This window comes from Chenopodium album, chromosome 2 (assembly GCF_948465745.1).
Source record: "Chenopodium album chromosome 2, dcCheAlbu1.1, whole genome shotgun sequence".
NCBI lineage: Eukaryota > Viridiplantae > Streptophyta > Magnoliopsida > Caryophyllales > Amaranthaceae > Chenopodium > Chenopodium album.
In genome coordinates, this window is record NC_137835.1 from 77,450,723 (window position 1) to 77,466,106 (window position 15,384).

General features: G+C 33.9%; 2 protein-coding genes across 3 annotated transcripts; both read left to right on the forward strand.

The window, feature by feature from the left end:
* The first annotated feature begins 182 nt into the window (after positions 1–182).
* LOC145601355 (uncharacterized) lies at positions 183–6,331 on the forward strand. 2 transcript variants are annotated; one of them, XM_081657373.1, is made up of 9 exons: positions 183–649; positions 1,131–1,334; positions 1,964–2,021; positions 2,190–2,252; positions 3,151–3,226; positions 4,583–4,698; positions 4,878–4,967; positions 5,051–5,182; positions 5,511–5,817. In XM_081657373.1, the coding sequence occupies exons 1-9, from the start codon at positions 267–269 to the stop codon at positions 5,520–5,522; spliced, it is 1,134 nt and encodes a 377-aa protein (XP_081513499.1). In that variant the 5' UTR covers positions 183–266; the 3' UTR covers positions 5,523–5,817. The 2 variants fall into 2 exon arrangements, with proteins under 2 accessions (XP_081513499.1, XP_081513491.1); XM_081657365.1 differs by having other exon boundaries at positions 187–649; positions 5,677–6,331.
* A 745-nt stretch (positions 6,332–7,076) lies between these two features.
* Positions 7,077–11,293, forward strand: LOC145588565 (SNAP25 homologous protein SNAP33-like). The gene is made up of 6 exons (XM_081645201.1): positions 7,077–7,384; positions 8,275–8,864; positions 9,978–10,071; positions 10,148–10,278; positions 10,636–10,733; positions 10,891–11,293. The coding sequence occupies exons 2-6, from the start codon at positions 8,349–8,351 to the stop codon at positions 10,988–10,990; spliced, it is 939 nt and encodes a 312-aa protein (XP_081501327.1). The 5' UTR covers positions 7,077–7,384; positions 8,275–8,348; the 3' UTR covers positions 10,991–11,293.
* The last annotated feature ends 4,091 nt before the right edge of the window (positions 11,294–15,384 follow it).

Below are 15,384 nucleotides of genomic sequence, written 5' to 3' on the forward strand. Positions count from 1 at the left end.
GATGCAACTAAAAAACAGGAGTATTTTATACCTAATATATATCTTGTCAAATTCACCCAATTATACTTCCATTGTCATCAACTCAGCACACCATACGATTGGTTTTGAGGAGCTCATCGTGTCTTATTTACAACAATTTACTGTCATCACTTGCACAGTTGCACCCAACTAATACACTACTACAGTACTACCAGTAGTATAACTTGATTAACAGCACAAATTTTCAAGAAACTCTTTCTAATCGAAGTTGAACACAAATCCCATCAATGGCAACACAGTTAATCTCTCCCTTAAAATCAACCTTATTCCCAATTTTTACAACCCCAGAAAAATTATCAACTCCCTTTTCTTGGAAATTAAACCCAATTTATAATCAACCCCACAAATTTTCTGCACCTAAGTTGGTTTCTGGTGGTGGGTTTTTGAAGAGTGAAAGAAGGAAAATCAGCTTCAGAACATACTCTTACTCTTCTTCTTATTCTTCATCATCATCTTCATCTTCATCATTTGGTAATTTTGATAAGAAAAATGGGAATATTATGGTTGATACTTGCTTGGTAATTCCTCCCCCAAATTACAAAAAGCCTCGTGCAATTATCAATTTTCTTGGTGGAGCTTTTATTGGGAAGGTTTCTCATGTCACTTACAGGTTTGATTGTGTTGCTGTGTATTTTATTTTTGGAATTTTCATCATCAAATCCTAGTTAATTGGAAACAAACTAGCATTTGGGCATGTGATTTATGTTGTTTAAGGAGTTTTAGTAGATCAGTAATTTACTACTTAAAAATAAAGTTTTTAGCTTTAAAGTAGGGAGCCCCCTAAGGCAGTGATGTAGATGGGATTTGATTTGAAATTCGTGTTTTGTCCTCGGGACTTTAACGAACTAAACTAGTTGACATTCGCTCCTTAGTGTATAATTGTATATGATTGCTCACCTTGTTGTGTGTGTGTTTTATTTCAGCTGTTTAGTTGCTATATAAGAAGTTATTTGTGTTATACATGTGTGTAACAGGCATTTGGGACTTTGATCTTCGGATTTAATTTGGTGAATTTATTGTTTTTTGTTGCTAAGAGAGAAAGCTTGGATACTGAGTGTTACTGTTCTTTGTGATTTTTGTTTTTGTTTCAGCTATCTAATTGAGTTATTGGCGAAGGAAGGGTATCTTGTTGTGCTTGTTCCTTATAGTGTGACATTCAATCATGAAGATGCAGCTAAGCAGGTTTATGAAAGGTTTAATGCCTGCTTGGATATCCTTCTCACTTCTGGATTGTCTGAAGCCAGACTCGAAGCTTCCCAGCTTGTTGGCCTTCCTGTTTTCTCTGTCGGCCACAGGTTGGTTTTAGTGTTTACAGTTCTTCAGCCTTATGCTCATTGATTGTCATTTATAAAGTTACTACTTCTGGAATAGGATGATAGGGACATGCCATTAGTCCTTGGTTAAGTAACAATCCTTTCTTTCTTTTGTGATTTTGGAAGTTGTGATCTCATCAAGATTTTTAGCAACTTAATCTAGTTTCAGCTTGTTACCAAACATGGATATATGGTTTCCCGGACAGCGGTGAATGTGGTGTGTTTTTGTATCATTATGAACACACTCGTCCTTTGGTTTATTGTTCTGTAACTGTCCGTAGATAAAGGATTATGTCATGTTTCTCTGACTGATCGAGTGTTTTGGCCTTCAATCTGAGGAACATATGACTTTTTACCGTTAGAGTTGAATGCTATGCGTTGATACCTTTAATCAGTCAACCTATTGGAGGCTGACTTTGCCAGTTAACCAAGTGATGCCTGTGCCAGAAAATTAGGTTGAATGAGACACTTGTTGGATACTAATGCTATATCATTCTCACTACATTTCCAAAGATTATTGACCATAGTTAAATTAGTGGCTGCTTGACTTGCTGCGGGTAAAAAATATATTCTTCTCCACTGATCACTTATTTTCTTTAAATTCCCTGCAGTAATGGAGCACTTCTCCAAGTTCTGACAGGAAGCTACTTTTTTGACAAACTACCAAAGGTTACTTCCTTTCTTACCTTCTTATTTTCTGCAGTAAATTGGCATATTTAAGCAGGAATTTTGATTTCATGAACTTGTAGCATGTAGGGAAAAGAAAATTGTAAATTATAATCTGTATTAACTTCAGCATTTTGCACAATGTGACGAAGAATGTATCTCTTGTGGAAGGCTAATGCCATTGTTTCGTTCAACAACCGGTCAGCAACAGAGGCAGTGCCATACTTTGAACAGGTAATAGTTTTGCTTATTCGTATTCTGTACTTTGTATCTCATCAGTATCATTTAAAATTAATAATACAGCTGAATATTCTTAGTTTCCATTTGCTTTTGTTTAGCCAGAGTATCAGCTGCTCTTAGGAGCATCATATACTTGCGTAAAGCTCTCTGGTTTCCCCACAATAAAATCTATGCTAATAATAACCAAGTCATAAATTTGCTATGCAAACTCTTGTGTGTGAATGCTTTCAATATGTGTAACTGGACTCTAGGTCTTTAGATTAGGGATTAAGCTTCTTTACACGTGATAAAAGTTGCTGCCAGGGTCATTTGGTTGATGCTCAGTGAGCTGATGCTACTGGTCACATCACTAAATTGCAGATCTAAAAGCCAAATGGGATTCTGTGATAGTGCAAAACCATGGATGTTAAGCCTTTTGGACACTCAATTACTACTGTTTAATGTGTTGAAGGCCTACAAGCATTTCCCCTTTCATTTTGTTTTTCTTGTCATTATCATATTATTCTAATGATGGTTATTATGACTTGGAATCTTTGTGAGTTATTGTTTGTGACTTCTGAAAATGCAGTAGCATTTGAAATGATGAATTAGCTTTTGGCCTTCCATGTCAAGGAAATATTACAAATGTTTTGGAATTTAGTGATTGTTGATGACCAATATCAAGCTCATGTCTAAAAGTTCGCTCAATTTGATCTCAGATGTTATATTTTGTGGACATGCAGATTTCTGCATTATTTGTAGACTTTCATGGAACTGTACCTGATTGTCCTTGTATGTATGACTCACAATCTGGTGTAGTGTTGCATGCATGGCATAGTGGGTAATAACATGAGCTTTCCACCTCGGTAATTAATATGCTCTCTTGATGGTAATTGTGGTAATTATTTCGCAGTTGGGCCCTTTGATGAGTCAGGTTATGCCAATGGTGGAAACAAGTCCAATGTATTCAATGGCTACTAGTGTATCAGGTAGTATTAATAATTGCATCTGAACTTCATTTGCAATATTTTTGTAGAATTGGAAACATGCTAGTTCATCTTTTGTATTCTGTAAGTGTTAGCTATCCTCCTACTCTCTAGGCTTTGAATTTGTGATCATCTATGACACAAACTAGGATTTGATCTTGCATTTGCACCTTATGAACTGTACTTCTTAATAAATTAACAAGATTTAAATATCACGGTATATAGGGATTCCCACTTAGCTAAATAATCTGTAAATTTTGTTTACTACTACTGTCTATATGTTACTGGTGTCCTGTATCCACATTTAGACTGCATATGTTGCTTATAGACCCAATGAAGATGAAGATTAGCTAATTCTATTTATAGTATTTGATGTATAGACTATTTGAGTGAAGGAACCCTTTTTCAAGGCATGGTGGGTTTCCCTATCTGAATCCGTTTAAATTATGAGACAGGACTGGAACTAGGTCAATATATCAGCTGTAATGTAATAGCTTACATGAACACCATTATGATTTAGCGTGTTATAAAGTTTGCCTGCTTTTGGCAAAACAAAAGAGTATTTATATCTTTGTCCAATTTGTCTTGGAATCTCATGCCTAATCAATTCTGAACAGAACATTTCAGATTACTAACCCTCAATTTGACTAGTTGGATACTAACTATAGGCATAAACACAATACGATTTGGCCTGTATAAAGAATTGTAGAAATCCTTTAAAGCTATGATAAACATCTGAAAAACTTATTGCACGGGTTGCTCCTGTAGCACTTTCTAAGAAATGTTTGTCAGAGAAGTTTCTTTTTTATATGATTGTTCTCGGACCTATTTAACTTCATGTGTTTTGCTGCCACCTAACGCCATGAAATTTTCATGGTATTTATGGTCTATGGATCAGAGCCTTAATGATTAAGATAACCACTCGGACAGTAATAATCACCATGTCTATGACTTGAAGGACTATACCGGTCATGGCATCAGCCTTTACATGAAACTTTTGAGCTATCTATCGGTCTTTTAAATCAGCCTCGTTGAGTACGAGTACATTGAGCACCACTTGAAAAAAATTATCAGTATGTTCATGACTGCAAGGATTATCTTTGTCTCGAGGCTGATTTTGTCCACCTAATTAAGGTGCTTACTGCTTAGTTGTGTTTTAGATATTTGATGCCCCATCCTCATAACATTTCTCACAAGTATTTCAGGCCATAACGGCTATCTTCTCTTTATACAGTAATCCTTATTGTTCTTTGCTGTGATTCTGTCTCTTTGTAGTAGTAAGTAGTTAGCACAAGTCAATCAAGATTCTGAGGTTTCTTATTAAGGATTGTAATTTAAGTTCCCTTTATGTTGATATAGGAGATGCATGGAAGGCGTTACTAGATGGAGCTGGAGCAGTAGTAGCTCAAACTGATGCCGAGTTATTTTCTTCAGTTACTCAATTTGTTGATCAATTGCCCTCGGTGCTAAATGAGGTATACATCATGATTGAAGTATGCATTTTGTTTAAATCATTAATCATTAGCAGGTTTTATTCCGTATCACACGTATATAAATTGGTTTCAGAAAATCAGAATACTACTTCGTATTTCATTACAAATTTTGGTATTCCAGATCTAAGATTTTGCTTCGTAATTTTGCATGATCTGATCAGGTTAGACAGGGAGTGTCAGAGTTCAAGCCAACACCTGCAGAAAATCGTGAACGTTGCAAAAGTTCATACAACGTCCCACACACATTATTGGTAGGTTAAGGTTCCCTTGTCATCTGTATAATACATAAATTTGTCATTTACAATTTTACATTCCAGAAGATTTTCAATCTCAGGTGAAGTTTAGTTTTGATACTATTGACGAGACTGATCTCCTCGAAGAGACACTGAAGCCCCGTGTCAACTCCATTGGTGGGACACTTCAGAAGCTCCAACTAAGTGGTAACCACCTTACACCATGCATACAGGTAATATTCTATATTCATTTAAAAATCTAGTTTCTTAACAGTTCAACTGACTTTGGGAAGAGCACATATTCCTTTATTTCCTTCTCAAGAAATTATCCATGGTGAGTGGTGACCCTGTACTATGGCCAAATTTCAGACCAGCACTTTGCATTCTCCAGAATACATCCGAATTTGAAAAATCAAAGTTTTGTCAACTACATTTGAGTTTAGAACTACTTTGGAGAATGTCAATAAGTTGGTTATTTTGAAAAATGACCAATGCCCTGTAGTGTTACCATGGATAATACCCTTTTAAAAATATATTTTTTGAAATTTTTTTGTCAAGAAGGGCAAAGATTGATGAAGCTAAACTTGAAATGAAATCAAGGCTAAACATGCTGAAGTTACTGACTACTGAGTGATACTGACAATAAGCTCCTCGAGTCTTTAAATGTCATCACTTTTGTGCTGGCATAGAGTCTAAAAACTTGTTATCTGGATATTGACATTCTCAGGATCCAAAATGGCAAGTGGGTGACCTCTACACACCTGTAGATGCTATCGCTCAAGGCCTGAAAACTGCTTCATTGAATGATACCAAAGTTCTCGCTCAAACCATAACCAATTGGTTCAAGCGTTTTGAAGAATAATATGATCAAGGCTTGCAATGAATTATGTCCTGCATATTACAACAAGATCTCATTGCAGAGAAGGAAAGTGTGATGAGTGCAGTTTTATTCGTTAGATGCAGGATGATTCGAGCCTTCGACCTCAACAACTAATGGATTACTGTCAGAAGAATATTAATATGGCTTGCTCTATTCTCTGAAAAGGAACGAGATTGATAATCTGGAAGGATAAATAAGATGCCTAAGAAGTTTGTGACTTGTAAGCATATATGATATTTGTTAATACAAAATATCACTGTATTCTAGTAGATGGAAGCTTAGCCATCGTTGACCTTTATCAGGTCAATATAACTCTGCTTGACTAGGTAATGATCAAAATCAAAGGGGAAAAAAAAGCAAAAAAAAAAGCATGCAACTTGGGTTTGGAAGGATTCATTCATTCATACCTAAGGATGTTAGGTATTTATTTATTATTTTTTTTAAAAAAAAATTACTTAGTATATACAAGTATATGTTAATAGTTGGGAGATAATTGAGGTCACTTTATAATTAATTTTTCTTGTTAATGATGTTATTAAATAGTAAGTCAAAACTCATAACATCATATTACATGCACATCCAAACCTTGACGAGGATGTTCACATTATACAATTCGCACTCATTGTCAATAACATCTTGACATAAGATGATTGGGAGAGAATCGAGCGAGAAATATATACACTAGATAGAATATAGGAGAGAAAATTTTTCACTAACTTTTCACCTTTGAGTTTTTCCTAAAATAGTATTAAATTCATTTTTTTTTTCAATTTGATGTTCACACCACAAATGTGTTCCACAATGAAGTACAATTGAGCTTGGAAAATTGGATTAATGCATTGATATTAACTATTAAGGCCACTTATTAAACTATCAACTATTTTTTGTCTTTAAGTAATCTTTTACTAATTTCAATTTCAATTCGAGTGACTGGGTTGAGTTTAATTTCAATTTGAGTCATACTAATCTATTATGCCTATGAAAGTCAAAATTTGGATCTGATCACTTTTGAATAAGGTTGAATTAGTTTTTGACACTTCTATTGTATATATTACTAGTAAAAAAAAATTCGAAAACATAAAATTTTTTTTTTTTTTTTTAAATTTTTTATAGCACACACACCATTCATTTTTCATTTCTTTTAGCTTATTTTCCAAATTATTAAATCCGACATGTAACAAAAGAAAAAAAAATAAATAAAATTGGCACCTTCAATTTGACAATGTCCAACAAAAATAAATGGATTAAGTTTAGTCTGCCCAAAAAAGAAAGCCTCCAATCTTCAAATATTTGATTTGTTCAACCAAACTATTTAATCAAAAAATCAAACTACCCCAAATTTCCACAGTAAGTTTGGAAGAAAGAAGCCGTGTTCTTAAAATAACGGGCAATTTCTTCCTTACTTCCTGCATTTTTCACACACTAAATTTCTCTTTCCTCCCAATTTTTCTTCATTATTAAGCTTTCCCTTAATCCCTTCTTTCTATTTTCTTAATCCCCAATCAATTTTCCTCCAATTTTCCACTTACCCATTTTATTTCTTGCAAGTTTTCAGGTACTTTTATACTTTATTTTTTTGATCGAGTTCATATTTTCTTGATTATGTTGGTTGAATGAGTAATTAAAGTGATGTAATTTACTTTTTATGTCTTAATTTTTTCTGGGTATTTGCAATTTTTCATTTTTATTTCTGGGTTTTTTCTGCTGTTGTTGATCTCTTAACTTGTAAATAAGCACCATGATGTTATGCTGGAAGTAATTGAAGTTTGCTGCTTTGGTTTTCTACTATTGATTGAATATTTTGGATTCAAATTCAAAGTTTTAATTGAAAGTTTGATCGTATTGTTAGTGAGTGCTGGTGATTGGATTGATGTGTTTTTAAAATTCAAATTTGAACTGAACTCATCTCAATTTTGTGGGTAATTTACTTTTCTTGGATTTATGTTAATTATGTTTTGAAAGTATATGACATGTTATCCAATAATCCTTTTTCTATATGGCGTTGTATGTATAGTACACCCGGGTATATAATGAAAATTGTCGAAATTGTTGATGTTATGAATTGATTTTTGCCCTTAATTGAATTGTAAGTTTCATTTTTTGTGTTTTTTCTTGAGTTTTAAGTTGTTAGCTTGGGTCTATATTAGTCAATGGAATCTGGAGAATTTTCAAATTAAAGTTAAAAGGGATCACTTTTATGTCTACCTTTCTTGGATGTTTTTATATTCTGTCCCAATTAAGATCTTGCCTTGACCATGTTGAAGGGGTTTACTGATTCTTCTTTTCGAAGTTGCAATACAGAATATTAATATACTAGAATCCGTTATAAGATGTTTGTGTTTTGTATTTCGGGTTGAGGATTGATTTGCCATGTTTATTTTCTGGTTATTCCATCATATGAAGTTTTCTGCTGCTGATTCATTGTGGTATTGGGATGATTTGCAGAAATTTTGTACAGGCGTTGTGTAACCAGATTTGTGCCATTTAGCAGTTTTTCGAGGCATTATTCATTTTCGACTATGAATGGTATTAAGAACTCGCCATTACATAGGTTTGCTAAGCCTAGCTCTGCTGGCCGGAAAGTTCCCAGTGATGCAAGCTATAACCCTTTTGATTCTGATGATGAGTCTGATAAGAAGCCACCTACTCAAGTATCCTCTACAAAACAAAATTCTGGAGCATCGAAGAATTTACCTAATTCTTCAATGACCAACCCTTTTGATGACAACATTGATGATCGAGAGAAAGAAGTGAGTTCGTCCACCTCTAAATTCTCCTTCACCTATGCACAAAGGAACAAATACAAGAATGATTTCTATGACTCAGGAGGTGTGGACAATCAAAATGTAGAAGAACTAGAAAATTATTCCGTGTACAAATCTGAGGAGACAACCAAGACTGTTGACAATTGTTTGAAGATTGCTGAGGGTATAAGAGATGATGCTACTAAGACACTAGTAACTCTCCATCAGCAAGGTGAACAAATTAGAAGAACTCATGACGAGGCTGTACATATTGACTATGATTTAAGTCGGGTATGATTTTCTTACTTTTGTTCATTATCAATGATATTGTGTGTGTTGTGTGTGTGTGTGGAAGACACCCTCAATCTAAAGTAGCATGACCACCTAAAATTGTATCTCTTGGGATCTCATTACCGTGCTTCACACGTCATAATATCTTGGTTACCTTTTCATCAGGCCATTGAACATATAATGTATATCTGTTCTTAATTAGAAGCTGAACGAATTGTCATGGATGAATCAGAAAAATATGCCTTTTGATCTGTGTCGTTTTCCTTTTCTTTTATTTTTTTGATTTTTCCTATCTGAATATTAACCTTTTTATAAAAGATATGTGATAGCCTTTTTATCACCATCTACAGTCTACACACACTGACACACACACACACACAATGCACAAACACTTGCTCACAACCGCCTTCCCTCCACATATTGAAGCACACACATAGAAAACATGTGCAAAAACACTTGATCACAACTGCCTTCCCTCCACAGCTGAAGCACACACATAGAAAACATGTGCAAAAACACTTGATCACAACTGCCTTCCCAAGCACACACATAGAAAACATGTGCAAAAACACTTGATCACAACTGCCTTCCCAAGCACACACATAGAAAACATGTGTGCAAGAGTTGTGTGACATGAACTGCTCTGTTTATTGGAGATACTGGACTAAAGTTCACCATCCGTCAAATGGATTTGAGTTTTGTGTAATAGTTAATGGATGAGTGAGAGTGACACAGGACTAGCTTAATTCATGCCACTTTTTGTGCTTGGGTTGTTATAAAGAATTGAAATATGAATACAATTCTTCTTTTTCTATGGCCTATGAACTTAACACTTCACATGCTAGTGACTATTAGTCATTATGCTAGACCACTTTCCTTCTCTTTGAAAGATATATCATATAACAATGTACGGGTAAAATTAATGTGTTGTCTTTCTCCCAAGGTATATCTTTCACTATGGATTGGTGGTTATCTTTTATAATCCTGCATAATTTCTTCTGTTATTATATTCATGTATTAGGATTCTAGTTATTTCTTCTTTCTGAAATCTTGGATTATATCATTTCCTTTAGTTTAAGGACCCGTGATTAAATATTTGTTCAATGATTGCAGGGGGAAAAGCTTTTAGGAAGTCTTGGGGGGCTATTTTCTAGGACTTGGAAGCCAAAAAAGACTGCTCCTGTTAAAGGCCCTGTTGTTTTGAGAGGTTTGTGTCCCACTTCTCTTGCTCTATATTTGATGTTGCAGACATAGCTTTGCCTCTTATATCTCTTTCTCAACAGATGATCCTGTTTGGAGCAAGGGTAGCCACTTGGAACAGAGGGAAAGACTGGGATTGACATCTGCGTCTAATGGGCGTTCAAAGTCACAGACTCCACCTCCTGAACCCACAAATGCATTACAAAAAGTTGAGGTATGTAAGAATATGTTACTCTTTGAATTTGGTGGGAGCTTTATCAACTGCTTTTTAGTGTCACCAAGGCATTTTGTTGTAATATTATAATAACATGTATCTGTTTCTATTGCGTATATGCTCTATTCAACCAGATTCAATATTCACATCTCATACAAGTCGTCGCCCCTGTCACTTAATTAAGTGAGATGGAGAGATGATAAAATTGGTCTTACTATTATCTTTCATTTCCTAAAAAACTTCTTGTATTCTTAATTATAGGTATTGGCCAATTGGGATAACGTAATAACTAGAAAAAAATGTATGCCTGTCATTACTTATTGTGCTAATCCTTTTCTGCTATCTTTGCTATAACAGGTGGAAAAGATGAAACAAGATGACGGTCTGTCAGACTTAAGCGATCTTCTAGGGGAGCTGAAGGTTATGGCACAGGACATGGGGTCTGAGATTGAGCGGTTAGTGTTATTTTTATTAACCCTTGCCTGTTTTCGAACTTGAGACACTTGCCAATGCTACCTTCACCAAATACTTAGGTTTAGCACCATTTGTTGCTTTTGCTGCCTATTGTTTTGTCAAAACTTTTCTAACTCAGATTTGTTGTAACCATTTCAGGCACAACTCCTCATTGAATGGCCTTGATTATGATGTGGAAATCTTGAACGATAGAGTTAGAGGTGCGACCCAACGTGGCCGCCGATTACTAGGAAAATGATGATCTGGAGTGTCTGCCTGCAGCATGGTAATCCCATCCCAAGAATGGCACTGTTACTTAAACTTCATTGTTAGAAACATGTTATAACTACTATAATTGTTGGTTGGGACTTTAGGGTACTCGGGCAAGTGATAGTCAAGAGTTTGGGAAACTAGGGAAGAGAAACAGGAGATTTTAACTACCTTGATATATGTTTATATTCACTGTATCAGTATTTGATGTTGCATCAGCTTGCAAATTATGTAAACAATAAATTTTCAATTTTTCGGTCACATAATGCATTTTTAATACTTTTTTCGGATATTCATGTTAGAGTATTTTGTCAAATTTAGCTCTTCATTTACAGTAACTACAAGTAGCGTTTGGTTAGCTTGATGCTCATTTTGGGATGAATGAAAATTTTGGTTAACTTTGGATTGATACTAGTAAATAGAAATTACTAGTTGATTCTCTATCTAGTAAATAGAAATTACTAGTTGATTCTCTATCTAGTAAATAGAAATTACTAGTTGATTCTCTATAACATTTCATATTATCATAGATCAAATGATCTTTTACAATGACATTTATTCCGAAAGTACAATCCGAATATAGTTTCTACATACTAATCTGACAAAGCTGATAAACTTGGACAGTTAGACTATATATTCATATCTAAACATTAGCAGGTTGTGATAAACCTGGAAAGCAAGACTATACTGAATATTCTAAGCATAATTATTCATCTTAGCTTGAAGATCATCCGTTTTCGGCTGTTGCTTCATTTCAAGGATAGACTTAACTTTGGGGTGGAAAAAGGAGTAGATAACAGATTGGCGTTGAGCAACCTCCAGCTGAGAGACACCATCTGCATAAGCGTTGGTGATATGAGCCGGGTCAGAAAGAGAGCTGTTCTGTCGAAAACCATCTAGGGTGCGACGCTTAGTGTATTCTCTAATGTTGTAGTCAGGGAATTTCCGGGCTGTGCGTAGGAGTGCACGAAGGAGAGAAGCTACCTCTGCCCTTGTTGGGGTTGTGATATGGGTTGCCATGAGATGAACTTGAGAGGGAGAGAATTAGAGAAGAGAAATGAAATAAGGTTTGCGTTTGTGTTTGGGAATGAGAATAAAAGTGTTAGTTGGAGATGCTTGTTTGTTTGATGATGCTTAGTGCCAAGTGAACAATTCAATGCCGCAAATATCAAGTATAAGAACTTTTTAGGAAGAATTGACGTGTTGAAAGCGAAAAAAGGGCAACAAATGAAGCTCTTAGAAATTTTGATTTTTGAGGTTAAAATGTAGTACAATGTATAAAGTTTTTGGCATAAAAAATCCTTGACATTTCTAACAAAATCTCATTGAATTAATATGATGTGGTTTTCGGCTTTTTAGTCAACACATCCTAATTAACATTTGAGAGTAGTAAAATAAGATTTTATTGTTTTTTAATTTTTTATTTTTTATTTTTTTTTAAGTCAAGTGGTAAATTATTGACAAATTTTGTTATTTAGTTAATGATATTTTCTCTCCTTAATCCTTATCCATCAATTAAGTAAATTTTTTACTGTAATTAAAAAGTCTGTGCCATGGCAATGGGAAATGCCTTTTAAGTGGTAAAAGTAAAGAAATCTTTTTATATTTTTTTAATTTTAAAAGTGTTAAAAATAAATATTTAAAATAATTAAAATCAAAATCATGCTTTTTAAAGAGGTAAAAGTAAAATATAAAGAAAAATCCCTTAATTTTTTTCACAAAATACTTTTAGTAACTCTATGGGAATGAACATGGCTTTGTTTTCCATACAATTAATTAAGATATCATAATTTTGAGTCAATAGTTTATTGAACATATTAAAAACATATGTACTCGTATATATTATATTATGGAGTAAATGTTTATGCTCGTATGCAAATCTAAGGGTTCGTATGTATCATTATTGTGAATAAATTAGTACAATTAGGACCTTTGCATTTGTTATTCTTTGTGTTTAAGGAAATAGCAGCAAGTGCTGAGACTGCTGACCATTTGATCATGCACATCCTTGGAAATAAAACCTTGATAAGTTGATATTCCCTTTTTTCATAACTTTAGTCAAAATTTAGTCCGTATTATTAAACACTAATTCTCGTACGAGATGGTGATTTCCAATAAATTATCTAACTTGACTTTGCATGAAATTAAATCTTTATGGACTGGATTCATGCATTTTAATCAGAGTTAATCTTTCACTAATTAATCTTCATGAACAACAAAGTATGACCAATTGACCACTCCCATCTATAAATACCCCAACTTGTCTCACAAAAAAAAAATACAATATTACTTTAATTTCAACTTACTACATAATTTTGCACTACTTAAAAAAAAAAAATCTACTAGCTTTATAATATGGGTGGCAAAGGCGGTGGTGGCGGAGGAAAAGGTGGAGGTGGTGGTGGAGGAAAAGGTGGAGGCGGTGGTGGTGGTGGCGGAGGAAAAGGTGGTGGTGGTGGCGGAGGTGGGAGAAGTGGTGGGGGAGGAGGAAAAGGTGGCAGCGGTGGTGGCTCGAAAGGAGGAGGTGGTTCAGGAGGTGGCTATATGGTTGCACCCGGGAGTGGTGGATCGTCTTACATATCTAGGGGTGCATTTGAGAGTAACCCAGGAGGTTACTTTTCTGGATTTCATGCTGGTGAGAAAGGGAGCAAGTAACTAGCAAGAAGCTTGTTAAATCTGGCAGTTATATATATCTATGTATTGTATATGCCCTTAGTCGCCCCGGAGAAGCCATACCCTTAAGAAGCTTACCTTCTGCATGGAATAGCTCCATGTGTTTATGATGATGCTCTTGTTATCTTATATTAGTACTAAATAAAAAGCATCTCGAATTTATGGTGATCTTATTAGAACTTATCGTAGCGGTAAATTATAAAAAAAAAAAAAATAAACCATACCCTTACTAATAATGATTTTCAAAGCTTTTTGAGGGCTACCCAGTTAATCTTCTTGATTGCTGAACTTTGTCAATCTTTGATGCCATGTCAGAATGTAGAGTACGCTCATGATGAGTCAGAAGTAGAATGCTACACATAGGCAAACTGATATTAAACGAAGCTACTTATGCATGATATTTATTAGGTAGTTAGTGGGGCTGTTACTTTAACGTGGAAGATGAATATTATCTTTGCATTTATTGTTGGTAGGTGCCTAGGTGGTGGTTTATAGACCATTTAAAGATAAGTTTGACTCATATTACTTCCATATTATAAAGATGAAAATTTCTTGTTTAGTAAGATCAAGTGTGAGTGATTTAATGAGTTGGTGATATTATTTTGAAAAAACACGTCTAAGCTATAGGCTGAAGAAAGTGAATACGTGGATCAGCATACAAAATTTTTTATGAAAAATTTTACCAAACTTTTTTTATCACCAAGTTTAAATATCACAATTCAAAATTTTTTTGATCACCAAGTATTGCAATAACAAACATTTTTCTTTTGAGAAAAAATAACAAACTTTATTATCACCAAGTTTAAATATCACAATTCTATGTGAGCACACCAACCATAAAATTAATCATCAAAATTCAAAACCCTTTATGTAAGTATTTTAATATCACCAATTATTTATTAATGCGACAATATACATGTTTAAAATAAATTAGTGATATGATATAAGATTGTACAAAGCAATACGTGTTTAACAATTCTATCTATAATTCTCTTAAATATGCACTATGCCATATAATTTTGTACATAAACTAACAAACAATAATACAATATTCAATGACTATTGCAACAATACATATAGAAAAAGAATTAAGTGGTTGTAGATGATTGAACTTAATTACATTATTACCAACAGAAAAGTTTAAAACAAAATAGTGGGGTTAATATTTTATTATTGAAAAGTATTGAATGTGATAGGAAAGAAATAATATGAAGTAAAAAAATACTGCTAGTATAAGTGGATTTGGGTATGGTTGGGGTTCATGATAGAAGAGAGCATAATATTAAAATATACTCTATCTGTCCCTTAATTACATTCCTGCTTATCTTTTTGGATGTTTCAAAATTACATTCCTACTTTCTCTTTTTAGTAAGTGATTTTTTACCAAATATCCTCAAATTATCCCTAAATAGTTGTGATGTGACATTACTTTAATTATTTTTCTGTTTTGCAATTAATGGTTGCACAGAAACCATAATTTTCATTCACCCTTTTGAACATTCTGAATCCATGTGCAGCACTATAATTGAATAATTCATCCTTTTATTTTTCATAAACTAATGTGATTGTCCTTTTTCTTTTCAAAGGATCGATGACATGTGCTTCATTTAATATCATTCTATCTTTGCTTTATTCAAAAACACCAATAAATGTCTTGTAATTTCCATTGTACTTTCTAATCATGAGTTTTAAGGTTATTCCAAGTTCCTT

What these genes read in the sequence shown, in the direction of transcription:
- LOC145601355 (XM_081657365.1), top strand. Translation starts at nt 267, where the DNA reads ATGGCAACACAGTTAATCTCTCCCTTAAAATCAACCTTATTCCCAATT. An exon ending in GTTTTCTCTGTCGGCCACAG is followed by an intron (nt 1,335 to 1,963) that starts GTTGGTTTTAGT and finishes AATTCCCTGCAG; the next exon opens with TAATGGAGCACTTCTCCAAG. An exon ending in ACCTTACACCATGCATACAG is followed by an intron (nt 5,183 to 5,676) that starts GTAATATTCTAT and finishes TGACATTCTCAG; the next exon opens with GATCCAAAATGGCAAGTGGG.
- LOC145588565 (XM_081645201.1), top strand. Translation starts at nt 8,349, where the DNA reads ATGAATGGTATTAAGAACTCGCCATTACATAGGTTTGCTAAGCCTAGC. An exon ending in AGGCCCTGTTGTTTTGAGAG is followed by an intron (nt 10,072 to 10,147) that starts GTTTGTGTCCCA and finishes CTTTCTCAACAG; the next exon opens with ATGATCCTGTTTGGAGCAAG. An exon ending in ATGCATTACAAAAAGTTGAG is followed by an intron (nt 10,279 to 10,635) that starts GTATGTAAGAAT and finishes TTGCTATAACAG; the next exon opens with GTGGAAAAGATGAAACAAGA.